General features: G+C 44.9%; 1 protein-coding gene across 5 annotated transcripts in view; it reads right to left on the reverse strand.

The window, feature by feature from the left end:
- Window positions 1-17574, reverse strand: part of LOC143018169 (uncharacterized) — a 296948-nt gene that overhangs the window by 55387 nt on the left and 223987 nt on the right. For all 5 annotated transcript variants that reach the window (XM_076173337.1, XM_076173338.1, XM_076173339.1 and 2 more), the window contains 9 exons: window positions 8128-8303; window positions 5671-6738; window positions 5239-5377; window positions 4516-4949; window positions 3294-3410; window positions 2963-3187; window positions 1844-2012; window positions 1335-1538; window positions 1047-1185 (listed from right to left, as the gene is read on the reverse strand). In XM_076173337.1, coding sequence (XP_076029452.1) covers window positions 1047-1185; window positions 1335-1538; window positions 1844-2012; window positions 2963-3187; window positions 3294-3410; window positions 4516-4949; window positions 5239-5377; window positions 5671-6738; window positions 8128-8280 — 2648 coding nt within the window. In that variant the 5' untranslated portion in view covers window positions 8281-8303. The remainder of the gene's footprint in view (window positions 1-1046; window positions 1186-1334; window positions 1539-1843; window positions 2013-2962; window positions 3188-3293; window positions 3411-4515; window positions 4950-5238; window positions 5378-5670; window positions 6739-8127; window positions 8304-17574) is intronic.

The following is a 17574-nucleotide window of genomic DNA, read 5'->3' on the forward strand; positions in this document are numbered from 1 at the left end:
AAGAAGAAGAAGAAGAAGAAGAAGAAGAAGAAGAAGAAGAAGAAGAAGAAGAAGAAGAAGAAGAAGAAGAAGAAGAAGAAGAAGAAGAAGAAGAAGAAGAAGAAGAAGAAGAAGAAAGAAGAAGAAGAAGAAGAAGAAGAAGAAGAAGAAGAAGAAGAAGAAGAAGAAGAAGAAGAAGAAGAAGAAGAAGAAGAAGAAGAAAAAGAAGAAGAAGAAGAAGAAGAAGAAGAAGAAGAAGAAGAAGAAGAAGGAAAAAAGGGGGGGGGCAAACATACATCAAACAGGGAGAAAAAAAAAAAAAAAAAAAAAAAAAAAAAAAAAAAAAATGAAAAAGACATACTAGAAAACTGCAAGGACTAACCTAGACTATTCTATAGATATGTGACACTATGGACACCCCAGCACAAAAAAGAATATAAAGAAATTAGAAAGAATCCAAAGAGCAATGACAAAGATGGCACCAACACTTTCAAAATTGACATACAAACAAAAATTATCTTAACTGGAACTACCAACCCTGGAACAAAGAAGAGAAAGAGGAGATCTATTGGCCATTTACAGAATCATGAGAGGCATGGAAGTCCTTGACAGAGAAGACTTATTAAAATGGTATAAAAGAAAAAGAAGAGGACATGAAAAGAAACTCAAAATGGATAGTTATAGAAGAGATCTGGAAGAAGAAGAAGAAGAAAAAGAAGAAAATCACACAGTGGTTGGATGTCTGGAACAAATTGGATGAAACAATAGTGTATGTAAAAACCATACAAAAATTTAATAACAAATTAGATGATGAGAGCTATAAAGACAGGTCACTACGATCATACCTCCCCTTCCCGTATAATACAACTTGGTAAAACACACACACCAAAGGCTGAGTCAAAGACACACAAAACCCATTTACTGCCCCTCCCTTCTCAGCATCTGGTTGAATGAGGGGCAATCCAGTGAGGCACAGCACTTGCACAACAGGAAACAAATGGGAAAAATGCAATTTTATGGAAATACTGAGAGGTAGAGAGGTGGGAAAGAGAGAACAGAAAAATCACCTTTGCACGAAGCCTTCTAGTAGAGAGTGAAGGACATGTGCTCGATATCTCATCAACTTTACATCTTGAGGTGTAGAGTCTACACACTGACCATTCTGGATAGGGCGTTCAAACATGTTGCTAAACTCAGTTTTTGTACCTGTACAAAGAAAATGCAACAAATCTAAATATACCCAACAATGATAACTTGTAATCAATTAGATCAATATTAATTGTAATTATTATTCCTATCAATTCATACCATTACATCTTTTTGGCCCAAGAACTTGCCAATTCCAAGCAACTTACCTAAATAATTTGGTCTAACAAAGTCAACCATACACCAGTATTCAAGTAAATTATTCTGTAAAGGATATCCTGTTAGGACTATCCTTCTCTTGGTCCTAATATTCTTAAGCGCCTGGGAGATGTTGGCATGAGCATTCTTGATTCGGTGACCCTCATCACAGATCACCAAGTCTGGACCAGGCTTAACCAATGCCTTTTGCATCTCTGTATAGGAAATATTTATTAAGTCATTTTTTTTTCCATACAACTGTAGAATGTGTGGATTAACAGTAATAATCTGGTAATGATGTACAAAGATAAAAATGTATATACATATACCAAAGGCACTTTCCCCTTCATAAAAAAATTGGTAGGTCAAAAACCTAATGCAATACTGTAGTCTTTTTATTTCTGTGGCAATTAATTGCAAGGCTTAAAGACTGCTGCTGGCTGCTATGAAACTGCACATTTACAATCAAAAAAGCACAAGGCAACAGTTACTTGACTGAAGAAGATTCAGTCCCTCTTACCTTCAAGCAGTTCCTTATTCTTATCCTCTTCTTCAATATCTACAACTTCTTTGTCCTCCGCATCTTTCTTTTTCTTTTTTGGTTTTTTGGGTTTCTTTAGTGAAAGCTGACGATATAATTCATAGCCCATAAGGAGTACACCACCTGATTCATGCCACTCATTGATGACCTGTAAAATTGTTAAAACATCATTACACAAGAGGAAGCTGAGAGAAGTATGGGATGTAATGAAGGATAAAGGGAAAAACAGGAGTTGGAGAACAGGGGTGGGAAGGGAGTTGGGAGATAGGGTTGATGAAAAGGTATTGGGATGGTTTGGCCACATGGAAAGAATGAGTGAAGAAAGATTAGCAAAAGAGGTGTGGAAGGCTGAGGTAGGAGTGAACATGAAGAAGCAACCAAGGATGAGATGGATGGATGGGGTAAAAGGGGCACTGGGAAAGAGGGGAATGTCTGTTGAGGATGGAAGGGAGAGGACAGGAGATAGGGGTGAATGGAGAATGGTTGTGTAGGGATGATGCTGTGATGGATAAGGTGGAGTGGGTGGGGGAGAGCATGTGTAAAAAAAATAATTTGATGCAGACCAAAGGGATTTCTCCCTGTCTTTTCCATTACTGAATGAGGGGATGGAGGGAGGGGGTGTGCCAATTTAATGAAACGGCCTTGCAGTGGATGTGCTGTGTCTAGTGACATTACTTCTGACCCAGGGCAGAGGGCAAGATGCAGAGATGACTCATCATCCAAGAGGAGCCAAGATAAGCAGGAGGGAGGGGGGTGGATAGGAGTGGAATCTGTGAGAATGGAATGGGTGGGAGTGGATTTTATGCCTTTGTTTTTTGGCTACCTCCCTTGTAAGGGGGAAAATTCTTTGGTATATATATGTTCAAAGTAGAGGACAACAAAAAGAATTTGACTGTGGCGGTGGGAGATGAGAAGGAGCAGCAGAAGCAGATGATGGTGATGATTATTATTATTGGAAATATTGTCTACTTCCAAAATTTAGTTTATTTTTCGTTATGTGGCTCAACATACATTACATTATCCAGAGGTTCTGATTGATCATAATGCAATTCCTAAGTTTTGGAAATGGAATTGAGGAGAGGGAGTGTAATCCTGTACCTTTGATCTGGCCTGAAGATTTTTGATAGAATCATTGAGAATAAAAACCCTGAAATGTCTTGGTCTGACTTCATGTCCCTCAGGCAACATTGGAGGCACATTGTGTTCCTCTGGTATCCATTGATTGTACTCAGCTTGCCAATTCTGTAGTGTGTTGATGGGCACAATAATCAGTACCGACTTGGCATCAGTGTTGCGTAGGATAATGTCTGTGAAGGAACAAACCTGAAAGAAAAGAATAATGTTATAGCCCAAGTCAGTAGTGTTGATATGTTTTCATGCCATTTCATCTCTGAACTAAAGACATCCTGAATACATTCTATATTCATACCTGCAGGGTTTTCCCTAAACCCATTGAGTGAGCCAATATGCAGCCAAAGCCATTGGAAGATTTGTATCTCTCTAACGATTCAACAATATTGTCATACAAAAACCGAATTCCACCAATCTGAAAAGAAAATTAACCACTATATTAACTACTTCAGTGCAATGACACCTATACATGTGTCATGAGGCGCGAGTAGGTACACAAGGATGCCGGCATCAGCATCTTGATTATATATATTTTTTGTAGTTATACATGAGCTACCCCTGGATTCTGTGAACTGGTTTGATTATGTTTTCTGTGTTTATTATTACTCAGAGTAAAAGAGAATGAGGAATACAGCAGTGACTTTACATTCTACAATGCGCATAGTGTGATGACTTGTACATATGGCGGTTGATGCTGTGGGTGAGAATTCAACTCATACTGAAGTGGTTAAAGGAAGTTGAAGACAAATGTGGGTGAAAGTATGGTGATGAAATGTACATGGGGAGAATGTGACAGCAAAAAATCCACTCCCACCCATTCCATCCCCACATATTCCCTCCCTCCATCTTAGCTCTTCCTGGATGACAGGTTGTCCCTGCATCTTACCCACTGTCCTGGATCAGAAGCAATGTATCAAGACACAGCACATCCACAGCAAAGCTGCTTCATTTAATCAGGGAAACCCCCCGCTCTGTCCCCTCTTTCAGAAAAAGAGAAGACAGGGAGAAATCCATTTGGGCTGTGTCAAAATATCATTCACATATATCCATGCCCTAACTCGTCCTCAACCAACTCCCTTCCATGCATCATCCATATATAATCATTCTCCACTCACCCCTATCTTCTGTCTTCTGCCTTCCTTTCTAAACAGACATACCCCCTTTTCTCAATGTCCCTTTTGCCACATCCATCCATCTCATTGTTGGTCGCTCCCTTCTGTTCACTCCAACCACCTCTGCCTTCCACTTCTTTTACTAATTAACAGTTCTTACTTAACCAAAACTTGTCTCAGCAAAGTAAAACTGTTGCTTTTTAAGTAACACCTCTATGAATCCACTTCTTTTGTGTGAGTGTCCCCAATGAGAGATGCACTGGTTATTGCTTACAAATTACAGACATAAAATATTAATGCAAATCCTGTGATGACCACACTATACTTTTCTTGTACTCCTCTCCCAGAGTACATGTGCATCATTCCCTTCTTCAAGAAAATGAAAAGACAAACATGAATCAAACTTACTTGATGGGGTTTAACAACTCTTGCTAATTGTGGTGCGAGGAAAATGTCTTCCTCATTCTCTGGGTGTCCTACATTGACTAAAACACGTCCTTGGGCATCTGGTATGTTCAATTCATCATTTACATGTGCTCCTGAATTGTTGGAATCCTCTGATTCTACTTCTGCCTCATCCTCTGAGTTACTCAATACCACAACATCTGAATCAGAACCTTCTCCCTTTTTGGCTTCCTTATCTTCTTGACCCTCTTCCTCGGGTCCTTCCTCTTCTTCCTCCTCTTCTTCTTCCTCTTCCTTGGGTATTATATCACCTTCACCCTCTATCTCCTCTTCCTCCTCTTCTTCGGGCGCTGAATCTGGTTTCTCAGGTTTGATAATCTCCTCATCTTCACTACTAGTCTTGTACACAACTGCTACCTCTGTAGGCAAATAGGGTTCTACACTGGACATGATATCCATTCATTCATACACAAAGTCTTGGTCATAAAAATTATTAACGGAGGGGGGGAATTAAAGACTAACATAAGTTGTATTATTTTCATATCAGTTGAATAAATAAAAGTGTTTATCCATAGACCCATTCTAATAACACAAAATTCAAAAGTGTAAATTAATACTAGTGATTATCAGAGTAAAAAAATCTCTAAATTGGAAGTATTTCTGATAAACTGTTGAAACATCTTTCTCTAATTCAATCTATATACATCTAAAAGGACACATAATTACCGCCATCAGAATCTGACTTCATCTTGGCATCTTCTTCAGATGACAATACCACTATATCAGAATCATCATCTCCTGGCATCCGGACTTCAGCATTTCCAGCCTCCAAGTTGGCACTCACCTCTTGCACAATGCGTTCCACCTGATAGGAGAAAGTTCAATTTGAAAAAGTAACTGACATGGTAAGTATATATCAGTGTAAGATCCAATATGTATGTCAATAACTTATGCTACCAAACTTTATTATTAACTACAGATGCAAAACATGTAATAACTGCTTAAAAAAGTCAAGTGCAAAATTACACAGGCATATATACAAATAATTTCTAGTTTACAGTTACCAAAGACAGTAAGCATTAGCCAATTATTCTGACAAAATTTGACTACTAAAAGCCTATTGTACTTATGAACTAAACTATAATAAACAACCCTTACTTGTTGCTTCTCTAAATATTCTTTAAGGGCTGCTTGCTTCTCCTTCATTCTTTGCAGACGAAGCTTTTCCTCCTTCTGTGCAGCAAGAGTGTCTTCCTCCAACTTATCTTCACTCAAGATTTCTCTGATGTTCCTTCTTAGGTTCTTTACTTTGGGTTTGGCACTCAGGGATGTCATGTTCGACCTCTTCTTCAGACGTTTCTTCAAATCATCTTCAGAACTTGAACCTCCATCATCTTCAGACGATCCCTGATATTCCTTGTCATCTTCATCATCATCAATGCCTTCCCTCCCATCACCACCCTTTCTACGTTTTCTCTTCACCTTTGGCCCACTGATATCTCCCGAGGCACCACTAGTATGTCTCCTCTTCGACCTTCTTTTCTTGTTCTTAGTTTCCTCATCTTCATCCTCTCCCTCACTTCCACCACCACCACCACCTCTTCCTTCACTTGGCTGCTCCACATCTGACTCATCCAAACTGTCTTCCCCTTTTACACTAGTCCCTACCTGACTGTTTCTGCTTAAAACCCGCTCCTCCGTACTAGCACCACCACCATCACCATCAACATCACCGTCACCATCACACTCATCACCCTTGTCCTTGATCTCATCTTCTGTACACTGTGACATACGTGATGAAGTTCTTTCCAGTTCTTTTTCATTTATGACGTTATTTTTTTCTGAGTCTGTTTCCTCTCGAGTTTGCTTATCGTTACTTTCAGAATCTATACAATCTTCCTCCTCCTCCTCCTCTTTTCCTTTCTCTTTCTCTTCATCTTTCTCTGTTTCTATATCTGTTTCTTTCTCTTTTTCTTTTTTTTCCACTCCCTCCCCCTCTGTCACTTCTTCTGTACACTTTTCAACCTCATCCTCTTTTTTTTCTATCTCTTCATCTTCATCCATTTCTTTTACCACTGCATCTGTATCCAACTGATCCTCATGCTCTTCCTCCTCTTTACTGATCTTCTTGGCTTCACTCGGAGATTGGGAGTGGTCACTGAACCTGAAGTCGTCTACTGTAATTTCCATCTTCTCAGTCTCCTCCTCTGCTCCACCAGACTCCTCCTAGGGTAAGAAGTTGTACATGTATACAGATATCAAAGGCTTTTCCCCCCTTACGAGGTGTATATATGTGTGTGTACATATATATATATATATATATATATATATATATATATATATATATAGAGAGAGAGAGAGAGAGAGAGAAAAGACCCCAAATAAAGTCCACTCCCACCCATTCCATCCCACCCCCCCATACTCCACTACCTCTTATCATGGCTCCTCTTGGATGACAGGTCATCCCTGCATCTTGCCCACAGCCCTGGGTCAGGAGCAGTGTTGCAAGACAACACATCCACAGCATGGCCACTTCATCAAATTGGTGACCCCCCTCTCCATCCCCTCATGCAGAAAAGAAGATGGGGAGAAATCCCCTCGGGCTGCATCATATTATTTTTTTCACATATACTCCCTCACCCCCCATCCCCCACCCATTCCCTTTCATGCATCATTGTATCATCCATACACAACCATTCTCTAACCCTTATCTTCTGTCTTCTCCCGTCCTTCCTCAACAGATATTCCCCTCTTCCCCAATGCCCCTTTTACCCCAACCATCCATCTCATCCTTGGTTGCCCTGTCTGGGATATTGGCTGCATATCATTGTGGGGTTTAAAGCTGCTCAGTAGCATGCAGCTGATACTTTAGGGTCTATATTGGGGCACCCCTATTGACCGGAGCCACACATTTTTGTCTGTGATAGAGGAAATCTGCCCCTCTGTTATGCTGCCCCCTCACTCTTGTTACTGTCCTGTACCAGAATGCCACACCCTGAATAGACTCCTTGGAGTGTGCAGACTAAAAGAAAAATTTCTGACAATGTAGGTACTGCACATGGAGTTATCAAGAAGTGAATGCAAGTATTTGCAAAAAAAATATTACATCAAAAAAATGTAACTCACAGATACGATTAACCACTTCCAAGCTACTTTTCCCTTTATTCTGCTTTCTTTATGGGCCACCCTCACAAAGATATCTCTATTCCTTCTTTTTTTCCACAGGTTGTACTTTTCCTTTTATTGTGGTTACTGGCAACTTATCATACTGATAACAAAGGGGTTAACTGGGATTTAGGTGGTAAAACATGTTACACAGGGGGCTCCTTTATCTAAATAAAATTTTCTGTCAATTAAGGTTTAGGATATTTAGCTTTTGTGCCCAACTCTTTCATTGATTTTTCATTTAAGAGGACCACCCACCATGATTTCCTTCCTTTCAACCCTGACCTCTCTATCCAAGTACAATTTTTCTTAATACAAAATAACCATTTTCCCTTGATAAACCACTCTACACCCATTGCCCTCTGTACCCTTTGTAAGTGTTACTTGTTCCATTCATTGATTAATTATACAAAAACTCAATTCTACTACATGACACCCCCTCACAGATACCTCTTGCTTTTGTTCCTCCTCTTGAGCTTCTCTCTTCTCTCTCTCGATGTCATCAATGGCCAAAGGGTCAGAAAGGGGGTCCTCTAAGGGATCGGCGAGGGGATCCCCCGGCCATACTGCCTCGTCTTTCTCCCCTTCCTTCGCCTTGTCCATCTTGGTGCAAAGGTTCAGGGGCTCTGAAAGAAGAAAATCAATGAGTAAGGAAACAAACACATCAATAAACACACACACACACACAAAGAAAAGGAGAGAAAAAAAAAAAAATCATATTGACCCTATCTTCCATGTGTTGCTCCCACAACTGAACACGATTATCAACTAGTGATGGCCTGAATGTACACTTTTATGGGCACCACTATGCCAATAAGGCTGATACAGATAGCCTACATCCCTTCAATATAGTGAACTATCTTGTCATGCAAATGCACTGTGTCATCCAATGCAACTAGGTGCAGTCACACAAAAGATATCTAAGAGGAAATATTGCCAATGACGAAAGACAAAGCTGCAGCATAAAGGCAAGGAATGTGAGGATGAGGTGGGAACTGGAGTGGGATAGAGAATTGGAATGTCTGGAGGGAAATGGAAAGGGGGAGGAGGAGAAGGAATGGGAAATAGTGAATGGGTATGAGAAGGAATGAGTGAGGGGGAAGGGGAGAAAAAGTGGGGGGGAGAGGGAGAGACACAGGAAGTGGGAGGGAGGGAGAGGGAAGAGATAAGGAAAATGAATAATTCATGTAAAGGTCTTATAAATAGAAATAGGGAGATGGTATCCCATGAGCAGAGGTCCAACGCTGTACAAGTTGAACCGTTTACAGGAACGGCTGCGATGTTGGGTCTCGCCACACCCCCCCTCTCTCTCTCTCTATCACACACACACTAAATGCCCAAGTTAAACCTATTAACTAATTCAAATCTCGGTGTGATATTACCAACTGACGGAAGTTGTGGTAGGAAGAGGGGTATGGGGTAAAGGTAAGGGGGGTTGGATCTGAGCATGGGTTGGGGGGTGGCGGGGGGAGGGTGGGCAATATCATGGGACGCAACCAACTACCGGTCACCCAGTAGTCCTCCTCCTCCTCCTCCGTCTCTCTCCCATTCTTCTCTCACGGTGACTCAGAGGCCGCAGACTACTCGGCCAGACTACTCCTTGTACTACCACTACCAGTAATACTCCGTGCGAGGATATTAGTCTCTTCTATTACCTGACCTCTTCCGGCTCAATATCCTCCTCTTCCTCCTCCCCTCCTGCTCTACCCATTTTTCCCGGCAACACGCCAGATAAACCAACGACCAACAAACTACGATATGTTTTATTTTATTTTCATTTCAGTTGTTGGTCGGATCACGACACAAGACACACACTTCAGATCGATCAACCACTTCTTCCTAAAATCGCCCGCCGCCAGGGCACAACACAACTATACGGAAAAGCAGACCTTCCAGATCCCCTTCACCGAGCAAACCGAGGACGAAATGTCCTTTTACCAGCCATTACCACTGCCTTTGCCCCACACCCAACGACAACCGTGAAATTCCTACACGTGTGCACAAGCCTACCCATACTTCTTGCTCACTAGTGTTTTGTTAACGTGTATACGTACATGCATACGCACACGGGAGGTTGGCGTTATGTACATACACAGACCACTTTACTACATTCGAGTACACACAGCCTCATTACTATCCCCATCCCAGCGCGCCCTACTGTCGACAACCGATGTTTACGTCACAAGTGCCCAACGTTCGTTCTTCCTGCTTCTCCACCCCTGTGGCAGCGACGACGATCACTGGATCGGGTCACGCCCAAGGTGGGCCGGGCCAACCCCCCCCCCATAAATATATATATTTTTCCTGCAGCCACAACCTTATCATAACCATATTTCCTTCTAGATTTTCAGTCTTCATGTATAAAGTCTTCCTAAAATTTCCTTACTTTTAGAATTTCTGTATGAAAACACAAGATGATTCTGTTTACAAGTGTATTCTCACATGTATTGCATGATCAGGTCGGAACACATTATGCCCACGGCCATGCAAATACATATTCCATTCTACCCACGGCCATCCAAATACACGTTGTAAGGGGAAATAACACTCATTCACACTGGGAATGTACGACACCATATGTAAATAAATGAAATAAAGCAAATTTATAAATATATAGTCTATGAAGAAACGAGATTCGGAATCCTTCTGCCGCGGACGATTTGAGAGACTCGGAACTTCCATGGCCCAGCGTCTTATTTTCAAATTTAACGGATTTCCCCGAAATATCGCCAGCATTTCCTTCAATTCTTTCGTGGTAATAGTATACTACGCACACACGACTTTTGGCATTAACAGAACTGAATTTTTCACTAGCTACATCAAACTTTCCGGTAAATTGACCCGTTAAATGGATTTTTGTACTGTGTGTGAGCGCGCGCGTGTGCGTGCGTGCCGTTACGACCAAAGAGGAAATTAAATCATGAAAGAATCGAAGAACATTGTCTACGAAACATGGTACACACCAGGGATTCGTGCCCTCAACATCGAAATGAGGAAATATGAAGGGAGCATAGCCACTCACTACCTCAAGTGAGCCCTTCACACGTGACGCATTTCACCGCCCAACGCCAGACGATTTTTTTCGGCCGGGGGCAGCGGGGCCTCGCTGCACGGGCTTGGGTCACGTGACCTTATGACGTTTTCATGATGATCTCACTTATAAACAAACTTTCCCCCACATCGTTGATGCGCTGAGACCACCGATCGTCCGAGACTCCGGCTTTGAAAGACAATACTTTACTCTATCGTTTTAAGCTAATACGCATCCCCATACTGACAATGAGCCATTATCCTCAAATTCCCTCATGCCTTGCACCTGGACATTTGCAATCGCCTGGCTTCCTTATCCCACAAGAACCTGCAGGTCACTTTCCTTCACAAGTGGGCTGACGAAAGGGACTGGAAGCAGTTCACGTGAACTTGTGATCGTTGGACCCAAACAGATGCTCCTCCCCCCCACCACCAAGAGGAAGAAAAAATACATGTAATAAATAATAATAATAATACAATAAAATATAAAATTAAGGACTCGTACCATCGATAAACATGAACACCATTCCTTCCAGGACCGATCCATGTCCAAGAAGTGTCTACCCACGTCACCGCCGTCTCCCAACGTCGTCTCCACGCCAACCCCGAGCGACGCACAGATTAGAACACACGCGGGCGACCGTGCTTAGCTTGCGTAAGTCTGGAGCGTGCGACTTTTTCCTCCTCTTTTTTTTTTCTTTTTTTCTTTTAAGGGGGAAGGGGGTGGGAACCAACCAACCAACTACATTTAGTCATCGCTTGGAGACTCGTCGAAACCTCGAAAACTGCCTTCAACTGTGAAAATGTAACCTTCGTGGTGAAGCACATTAGTAACGCTTACAAAAGACTGGAAACGTGATGCTACCGCGAGTGATACCAAGATACTGGAAACGAGAGCAGATCAAAAGCGTTGCAATGACTTAAATCCACTTTATTTCGCTTATGGATACTCATTGCAGTTTGTCAACTTTTAGGTTGATGATCCCTTCTAAAATTTTCTTTGCTAAGATGATGATGATGATCCGCTTTCTATATTTGGTTTTCTCCCAACCCTTCGCCGAAGGGTCTGCCGCCCGCATCCAGACAGACGGGGGCTGCTGCCTAAGGAACATAAGTGGGTAGTCATCTTATCTGGTATACAAAAGGCGACAACATTAGACTTTAGTTCAGTCAATGCTAAATCTTCCCTTAACGGTGTGTGTTTGTAGACGAAACACGTTTAAATACATGGAGGATAATTATGGAGGAACTCGCTTTTTTTTCTCACCCTCCAGAAGAAAAGATTAATATAAAGAGTTGATTGACTACCTGCATGTTGGTTAATGCACAATGCTACCATTTCTATTTAAACTAATTCAAACTCGTTCTGTTATCCCAGAATGCCCTGTTCAAGTCCCACCACCTCGAGGCGACCTCCGTCACCATCGAGCTGACCACCTATGGGGCGTCACCAGCGCCTCTAGCCATTTATCATGTACCAGGTCGCGGTCGTGCAATTTCCCGCCCTCGCCCTCTTACTCGTCCTCCACGACCCAAGAAAACTCCTCCTCCTCCTCCTCCTCCATCCCTTCCCCTCCCACCGCTACAGTTGTACACGTGAGTCTATGGTCACTCACCTCCGCTCCTCCTCCTCCTCCCTTAACTCCTACTCCACCTCCACCTCCTCGTTCCCCGCCTAAACTTACGAAACGTTTCCCATCTGGTCCCCACTCCCCCGATTACTCTGTGGCACCCTCCACCTACCTACCTACCTACCTACCTTCCTTCCTACTTACCTCCCCCGCATTTTCTCCCGCTTTCCAAGCTCAGTTCACCACCATACAATACAGATGCTTTTACGCACGTCCCAGATTTTCACTTTTAGTCGCCATAAACGTGGAAGACGAGCTCGATGGTGGGAGTGGAGGTGGCGGTGGGAGGGGGAGGAGGAGGAGGAGGAGGAGGAGGACCAAGGGAGGATTAGGTATACGACGAATACATGGAATATGATCATATGTAGTAGGTGTAGGAAGCACACGAGCAGGAGGAAGAAGAGGGAGTTGGTTCAGATCGAGACCAACGTTGGTGTTTCCTGGGCATCAGCCAAGCGCAAGAGGGAGGGAGGTTCTTCTTCTTCTTCCCTTTTCCAAAATCCCGGGTTCCTCCTCCTCGCTAACGTTCATATGACCGTGACAACAACAACCCACAAAACGATGCCTCCCCGCAACCCCCTTACCCGAGTTCTCCAAACCTCTTCCCCTCCCCACCACCCGTCCTCACATAATGTACCCTGTAGCCAGTAGTCCCTTACTCAACCGCTCCCTACTTCCCCTACGGACGGGATCTCATCCCTCCCCAGCCCCCTTCCCCTCCACAACCCTCCCTCCTTCCCGACAGACAAACGGACCGACCGACCAAGTCCACGATCACGTGTATCGTACGTCAATATCCAAACGCACCCATGCCTTTCCACGTGCAACCCCCCAACTTTCTCCCCATCCAAATTCATGTCATTTCTCCCCCGCCCTCTTCCACTATTATTCATAATTAGGCTTAATTAGTTCGGCAGTCTATTCACCCTGATAAAATATGTGCACTTTTTCTTTCAGGTTCACACGTAGGTGTGTGCGTGTGTGCACGGTTGTGCGCGTTTACCTTTATGCAACCGTAATATACAGGATAAGAGCAACAGTCGTGGGAACCCGTCTCTCTTTCCGTTAGTGACTTGTCAAAATCGTCCTGATTTTGCTTGTCTGTCACAGCTATTTTTTCATACATATATTTTCCACGTATCTCTGAACCTGAGGGAAAAACTCCATTTCTTAAAATCGGTGTGTGTGTGTGTGTGTGTGTGAGAATCATCATGGTCTTGGATCACGTGTTGGACTCGTGATCGACAGCTATTTCCCTCCCGGAAGAGAGCTCAGAACTCGTATATGACCGATCTATGGCTAATGCTGTGACCTTACACGCATATACACACCCCTACTCCCCGCCCACAAATTGGAGTACCGACTCACAGCGCAGCGATACTGAAATTAATTAAGCCCTGGGAGGGATTCGAACCCGGACCGCCGTAGTGGGGACAGCGAACGCTACCACTGCGCCATCGAGTCGTGTGTGTGTGTGTGTGTGTGTGTGTGTGTGTGTGTGTGTGTGTGTGTGTGTGTGTGTGAGAGAGAGAGAGAGAGAACTGGGTGGGATTCGCCAAGGAGTCCATGTCACCCAGCGATCCAAAACCGACGCTGCTGCTGCTGCTGCTGCTGCTGCTGCGACTTACATAACGTTACTCGACCCGGGGGTCACGCGCGCGTGCGCACGCACATTCGGACCCCAATTCACCTTACGTAAGAAGAGGAGGAGAAGGAGGAGGAGGAGGAGGAGGAGGAGAGGAGGAGGAGTGGTCGTCCCGGATCGCCGCCGCCGCCGCCGCCGGGCGACGCAAAGTTGGGGCGGGAGGAGAAACTTGTTGTGTTGGCAAAGGGCTCTCCCGACGTGTCTTCTTCTTCTTCTTCCGATCATTGTCGTCGATCAAAGGGCGTAGCAAGACCTCAATGATTTTCTCACGACGAAATGAGGTCGGGGGTTGACAAGGGCCCTCGATCATTCTAGTGGTTGTTGGCGATATCTCCCGATGATAATCGACCGCTGATTAACGAGGAGAAATACAAAGATAAGAGAGAGCATCCCTTAAAATAGGTCTGCATCACATCGGCGATACGCGGCCGCTGCGCTAAAAATAGAAAGTCGGTTCTCCACCTCCTGACCGCGACAGACCGAGAGGCGGACAGACCCGGTCCGCGGATCCGCAGCTGGAGCTCGCCGACGGCGACGACGAGGTGCTGCTGGCAAGAACCTCGACGATTCCCAAGTCGAGCATTCCGCCCGGTGGGTGGGTGGGTGGCTACTGCGAAGGCGATGGAAGTGACCCTTATGTAAACAGTACCTACCTAGCGATATAATGCGGCTACTGACCACATTCATAAAAGTGACAGCAATGGCTTCTATTATACTACAACCAAAGATTCTGTAGATCACTCAATATAGTCATCACTACTAACAACAAATGAATTTTTTGTTGTTGTTAGCGCCCCGAACCTTTTCCTTTCTTGCCCCTTCCTCAAGCCGAATAAAATTGCCTGCCTGCCTGCCTGCCTGGCGTCTGCCACCAACATCGGTGTTCCAACATATCGCCGTTCCGAACGTGTCTGGCCGGTGAGGCGAAGTCCTCCTTGTAGCATTTGATTCCGGCTACAGCCTGGCGACTTCACCCAGATGAAGTGGGGTGGGGGTGGAGGAAGCTTCGCAAGAAGCGAGTTTAGCTTATCACCCTGGGGAGGGAGGGAGGGAGGGAGGGAGGGAGGGAGAGAGAGAGACCATGCCCAATGGCCAACGGCATTCCTCTTGAAGGGGATCACCCTTTGACAGCATCGCTCGTGGTCCCTCCACGTGGACCCAACCTGAAAGGACTCTTTAGGTCGCGACCCCGTGTAGGAGGATTCCTTTCATCTGAATAAAACTGCCTGGCCGCCACAGGAGAAGATAAATGCAGGCAGTTCGACATTACAGAAGTTCACCCGCTACTTTCAGGCCGGGGGGGGGGGGGGCGCATCCCTTAGATACATAACAATTCCTGATACTAGCTACGGATAAAATCCATAATGTACACCCCCACACTGAAGAGCTCTACTTGTTGAAATCCTAAACGAAAGTTCTGGTCTCCAAAAGCACACACCATCGCAAACAATTACATACCGGATTTCCCTCGTGATTTAGATCCATAACAGTGCCGCCCCGCATATTTGTTAAAGTACAGTGCAACCCTTAATTTTGGATTTACCGTTGGGGACCAACTCTCACCGTACATCATGCCAACACCCTGCGACGGCAGCCAACGTTCCTTCCCCCAACGAGGGCTTCAGGGCTTTAGTGTCCCGCCCTGTTCTGTCCTGTCACTAGGGCACGACAGCCCGATCCGCCCCTTTGGGAGTACCTGGCGAGAAAAGGTTATATAAGGTCTTCTCTCTCCCTCGCTCTTCCTTTCACGATGTCTTCACTCTGCTTAACCCATTAAACTCCGATGACAAGATGTCTTGTCATTTGGTCAAATAAAACAAAAAATCATAAAACACCAAAATGTTTGATCAAACACCTGAAAAATATGACGTCAATCCTCGCTTCGCTCGCAGCGAAGCGAGGACTGACGTCATATTTTTCTGGTGTTTGATCAAACATTTTGGTGTTTTATGATTTTTTGTTTTATTTGACCAAATGACAAGACATCTTGTCATCGGAGTTGAATGGGTTAAGGGGTCTCGACCGAACGAAACGACTCCAGACCCGGTGGGCGGAGGAGAGGGGGGAGTTCTCCCGCACCCCGTCCACGAGACGAATAAACCCCCCTCTCTCCCTCCCTCAGCAGGGTCCCACCTTACTTAGAGAGAGCACCACACCAACCACGGTTTCGCCTTTTTACGAGGAGACTCAGTCTTCCTTCGCAGCTCCTGCAGGCGGTGACAACGAGCGAGGAGGCACAGCGCAGCTCGCTGACGTGCCCGTTACCCCCCACCCCTTTAGGAACGCCCACACGCCGCTGCCGCCCGAGAGCGCACGCCCGCCGCTAGCGGCAGCAGCAGCAGCAGGGCAAGGCAGGGCGTGTGTATGTTACTACCCGAACGTTTCTTATATAATCCTTCTCAGTTCAAGCGACGTCCCCATCAGGAATCTGAATCCGCTATGTGGCCTTTCTGTAGTTACACAGAAACTGTCGAAAGTGTGCGAGTGTTTGTGTGTGCTTTGCGCGCGGCGTGTGTACAGTACTTGTGGCATGTGCAGTTTCCTCCTCATTTGTGCACAAAGGATCAAAATATTGTAAAATTAACCTCTTCCTCTTCCCTAATTCCATCCAAGGTGTGCATGTGAATACGGATGCGAGACACGCTGAGAGAGAGAGACAGAGACAGAGAGAGAAGACAGAGAAGAGAGACAGAGAGTTCATCTCCGTGGCATCCTGTTCCATGTCGGGTAGCGAGGGGAGATACTCACTTTCCATTTAGCATCACTCCAAGCATCTACCCCCCCCCCAACAAAAAACCAAATAAATAAAAATAATAAAAATAAATATATAAAATAATAATAACAAATAAAACTTATATAGATTATATATATATATATATATATTATATATATATAAAACAAACTGTAATACCGAAATAAATAAATGGCCCCGCATGCACCTTGAGTAACCCCCTCCCCACCACTCCTCTTTCAACCTTGATACTTGTTTAAGGAAACACTTGAGGGGTAAGGGGGGGGAGGGAGAAGGAAGGAGATTGGCGGGAGTTCTGAGACTAAAATTGCCTTCAACTGCAACAAAGGAACTCGAGAGTTTTGCGGCCTTTGTGAGTGACCGACCGCCCTGTCCACGAAGTCTATATCCCACGAAGTCCCCAACGCCAGTGCGCCCTTACACTGTTCCCAACAGCTCCTCGATGCTTACGTAAAGGGGAGAAAATAGGGGGAGGGGGAAAAGGGGGGGGGTCGTCCTCGCTCACACGAACACACCTCAACCGCTCCCAGTGCGATAGGGAACATCATTTGTAGCCCCAGCACCCCGAACACCCATCTCCCCGGGGAGAGGGTATTGCCTAGCGGCGCCTCTGACAGTATAGCACCCCCTTCCCCCCCCCCACACACGAAACGTACCCTAGCCAGCCCCCCCCCCCCCGAGAGTATCCCACCCCAGTGTTAGCAAGTTTACTCCCCTCAACTCCAACTGTTGGAGGAAATGAAGAACCAACCTGGTGGCGGCGCACAAAGAACCCGGGAATTCGAGGGGAGCAAACGAAGCTGCACGGGACAATTGTCTCTCTCTCTGTATGTATGTGT

Source organism: Oratosquilla oratoria, chromosome 34, assembly GCF_046742065.1.
Source record: "Oratosquilla oratoria isolate Oo_2021 chromosome 34, ASM4674206v1, whole genome shotgun sequence".
In the NCBI taxonomy this organism is placed as follows: domain Eukaryota; kingdom Metazoa; phylum Arthropoda; class Malacostraca; order Stomatopoda; family Squillidae; genus Oratosquilla; species Oratosquilla oratoria.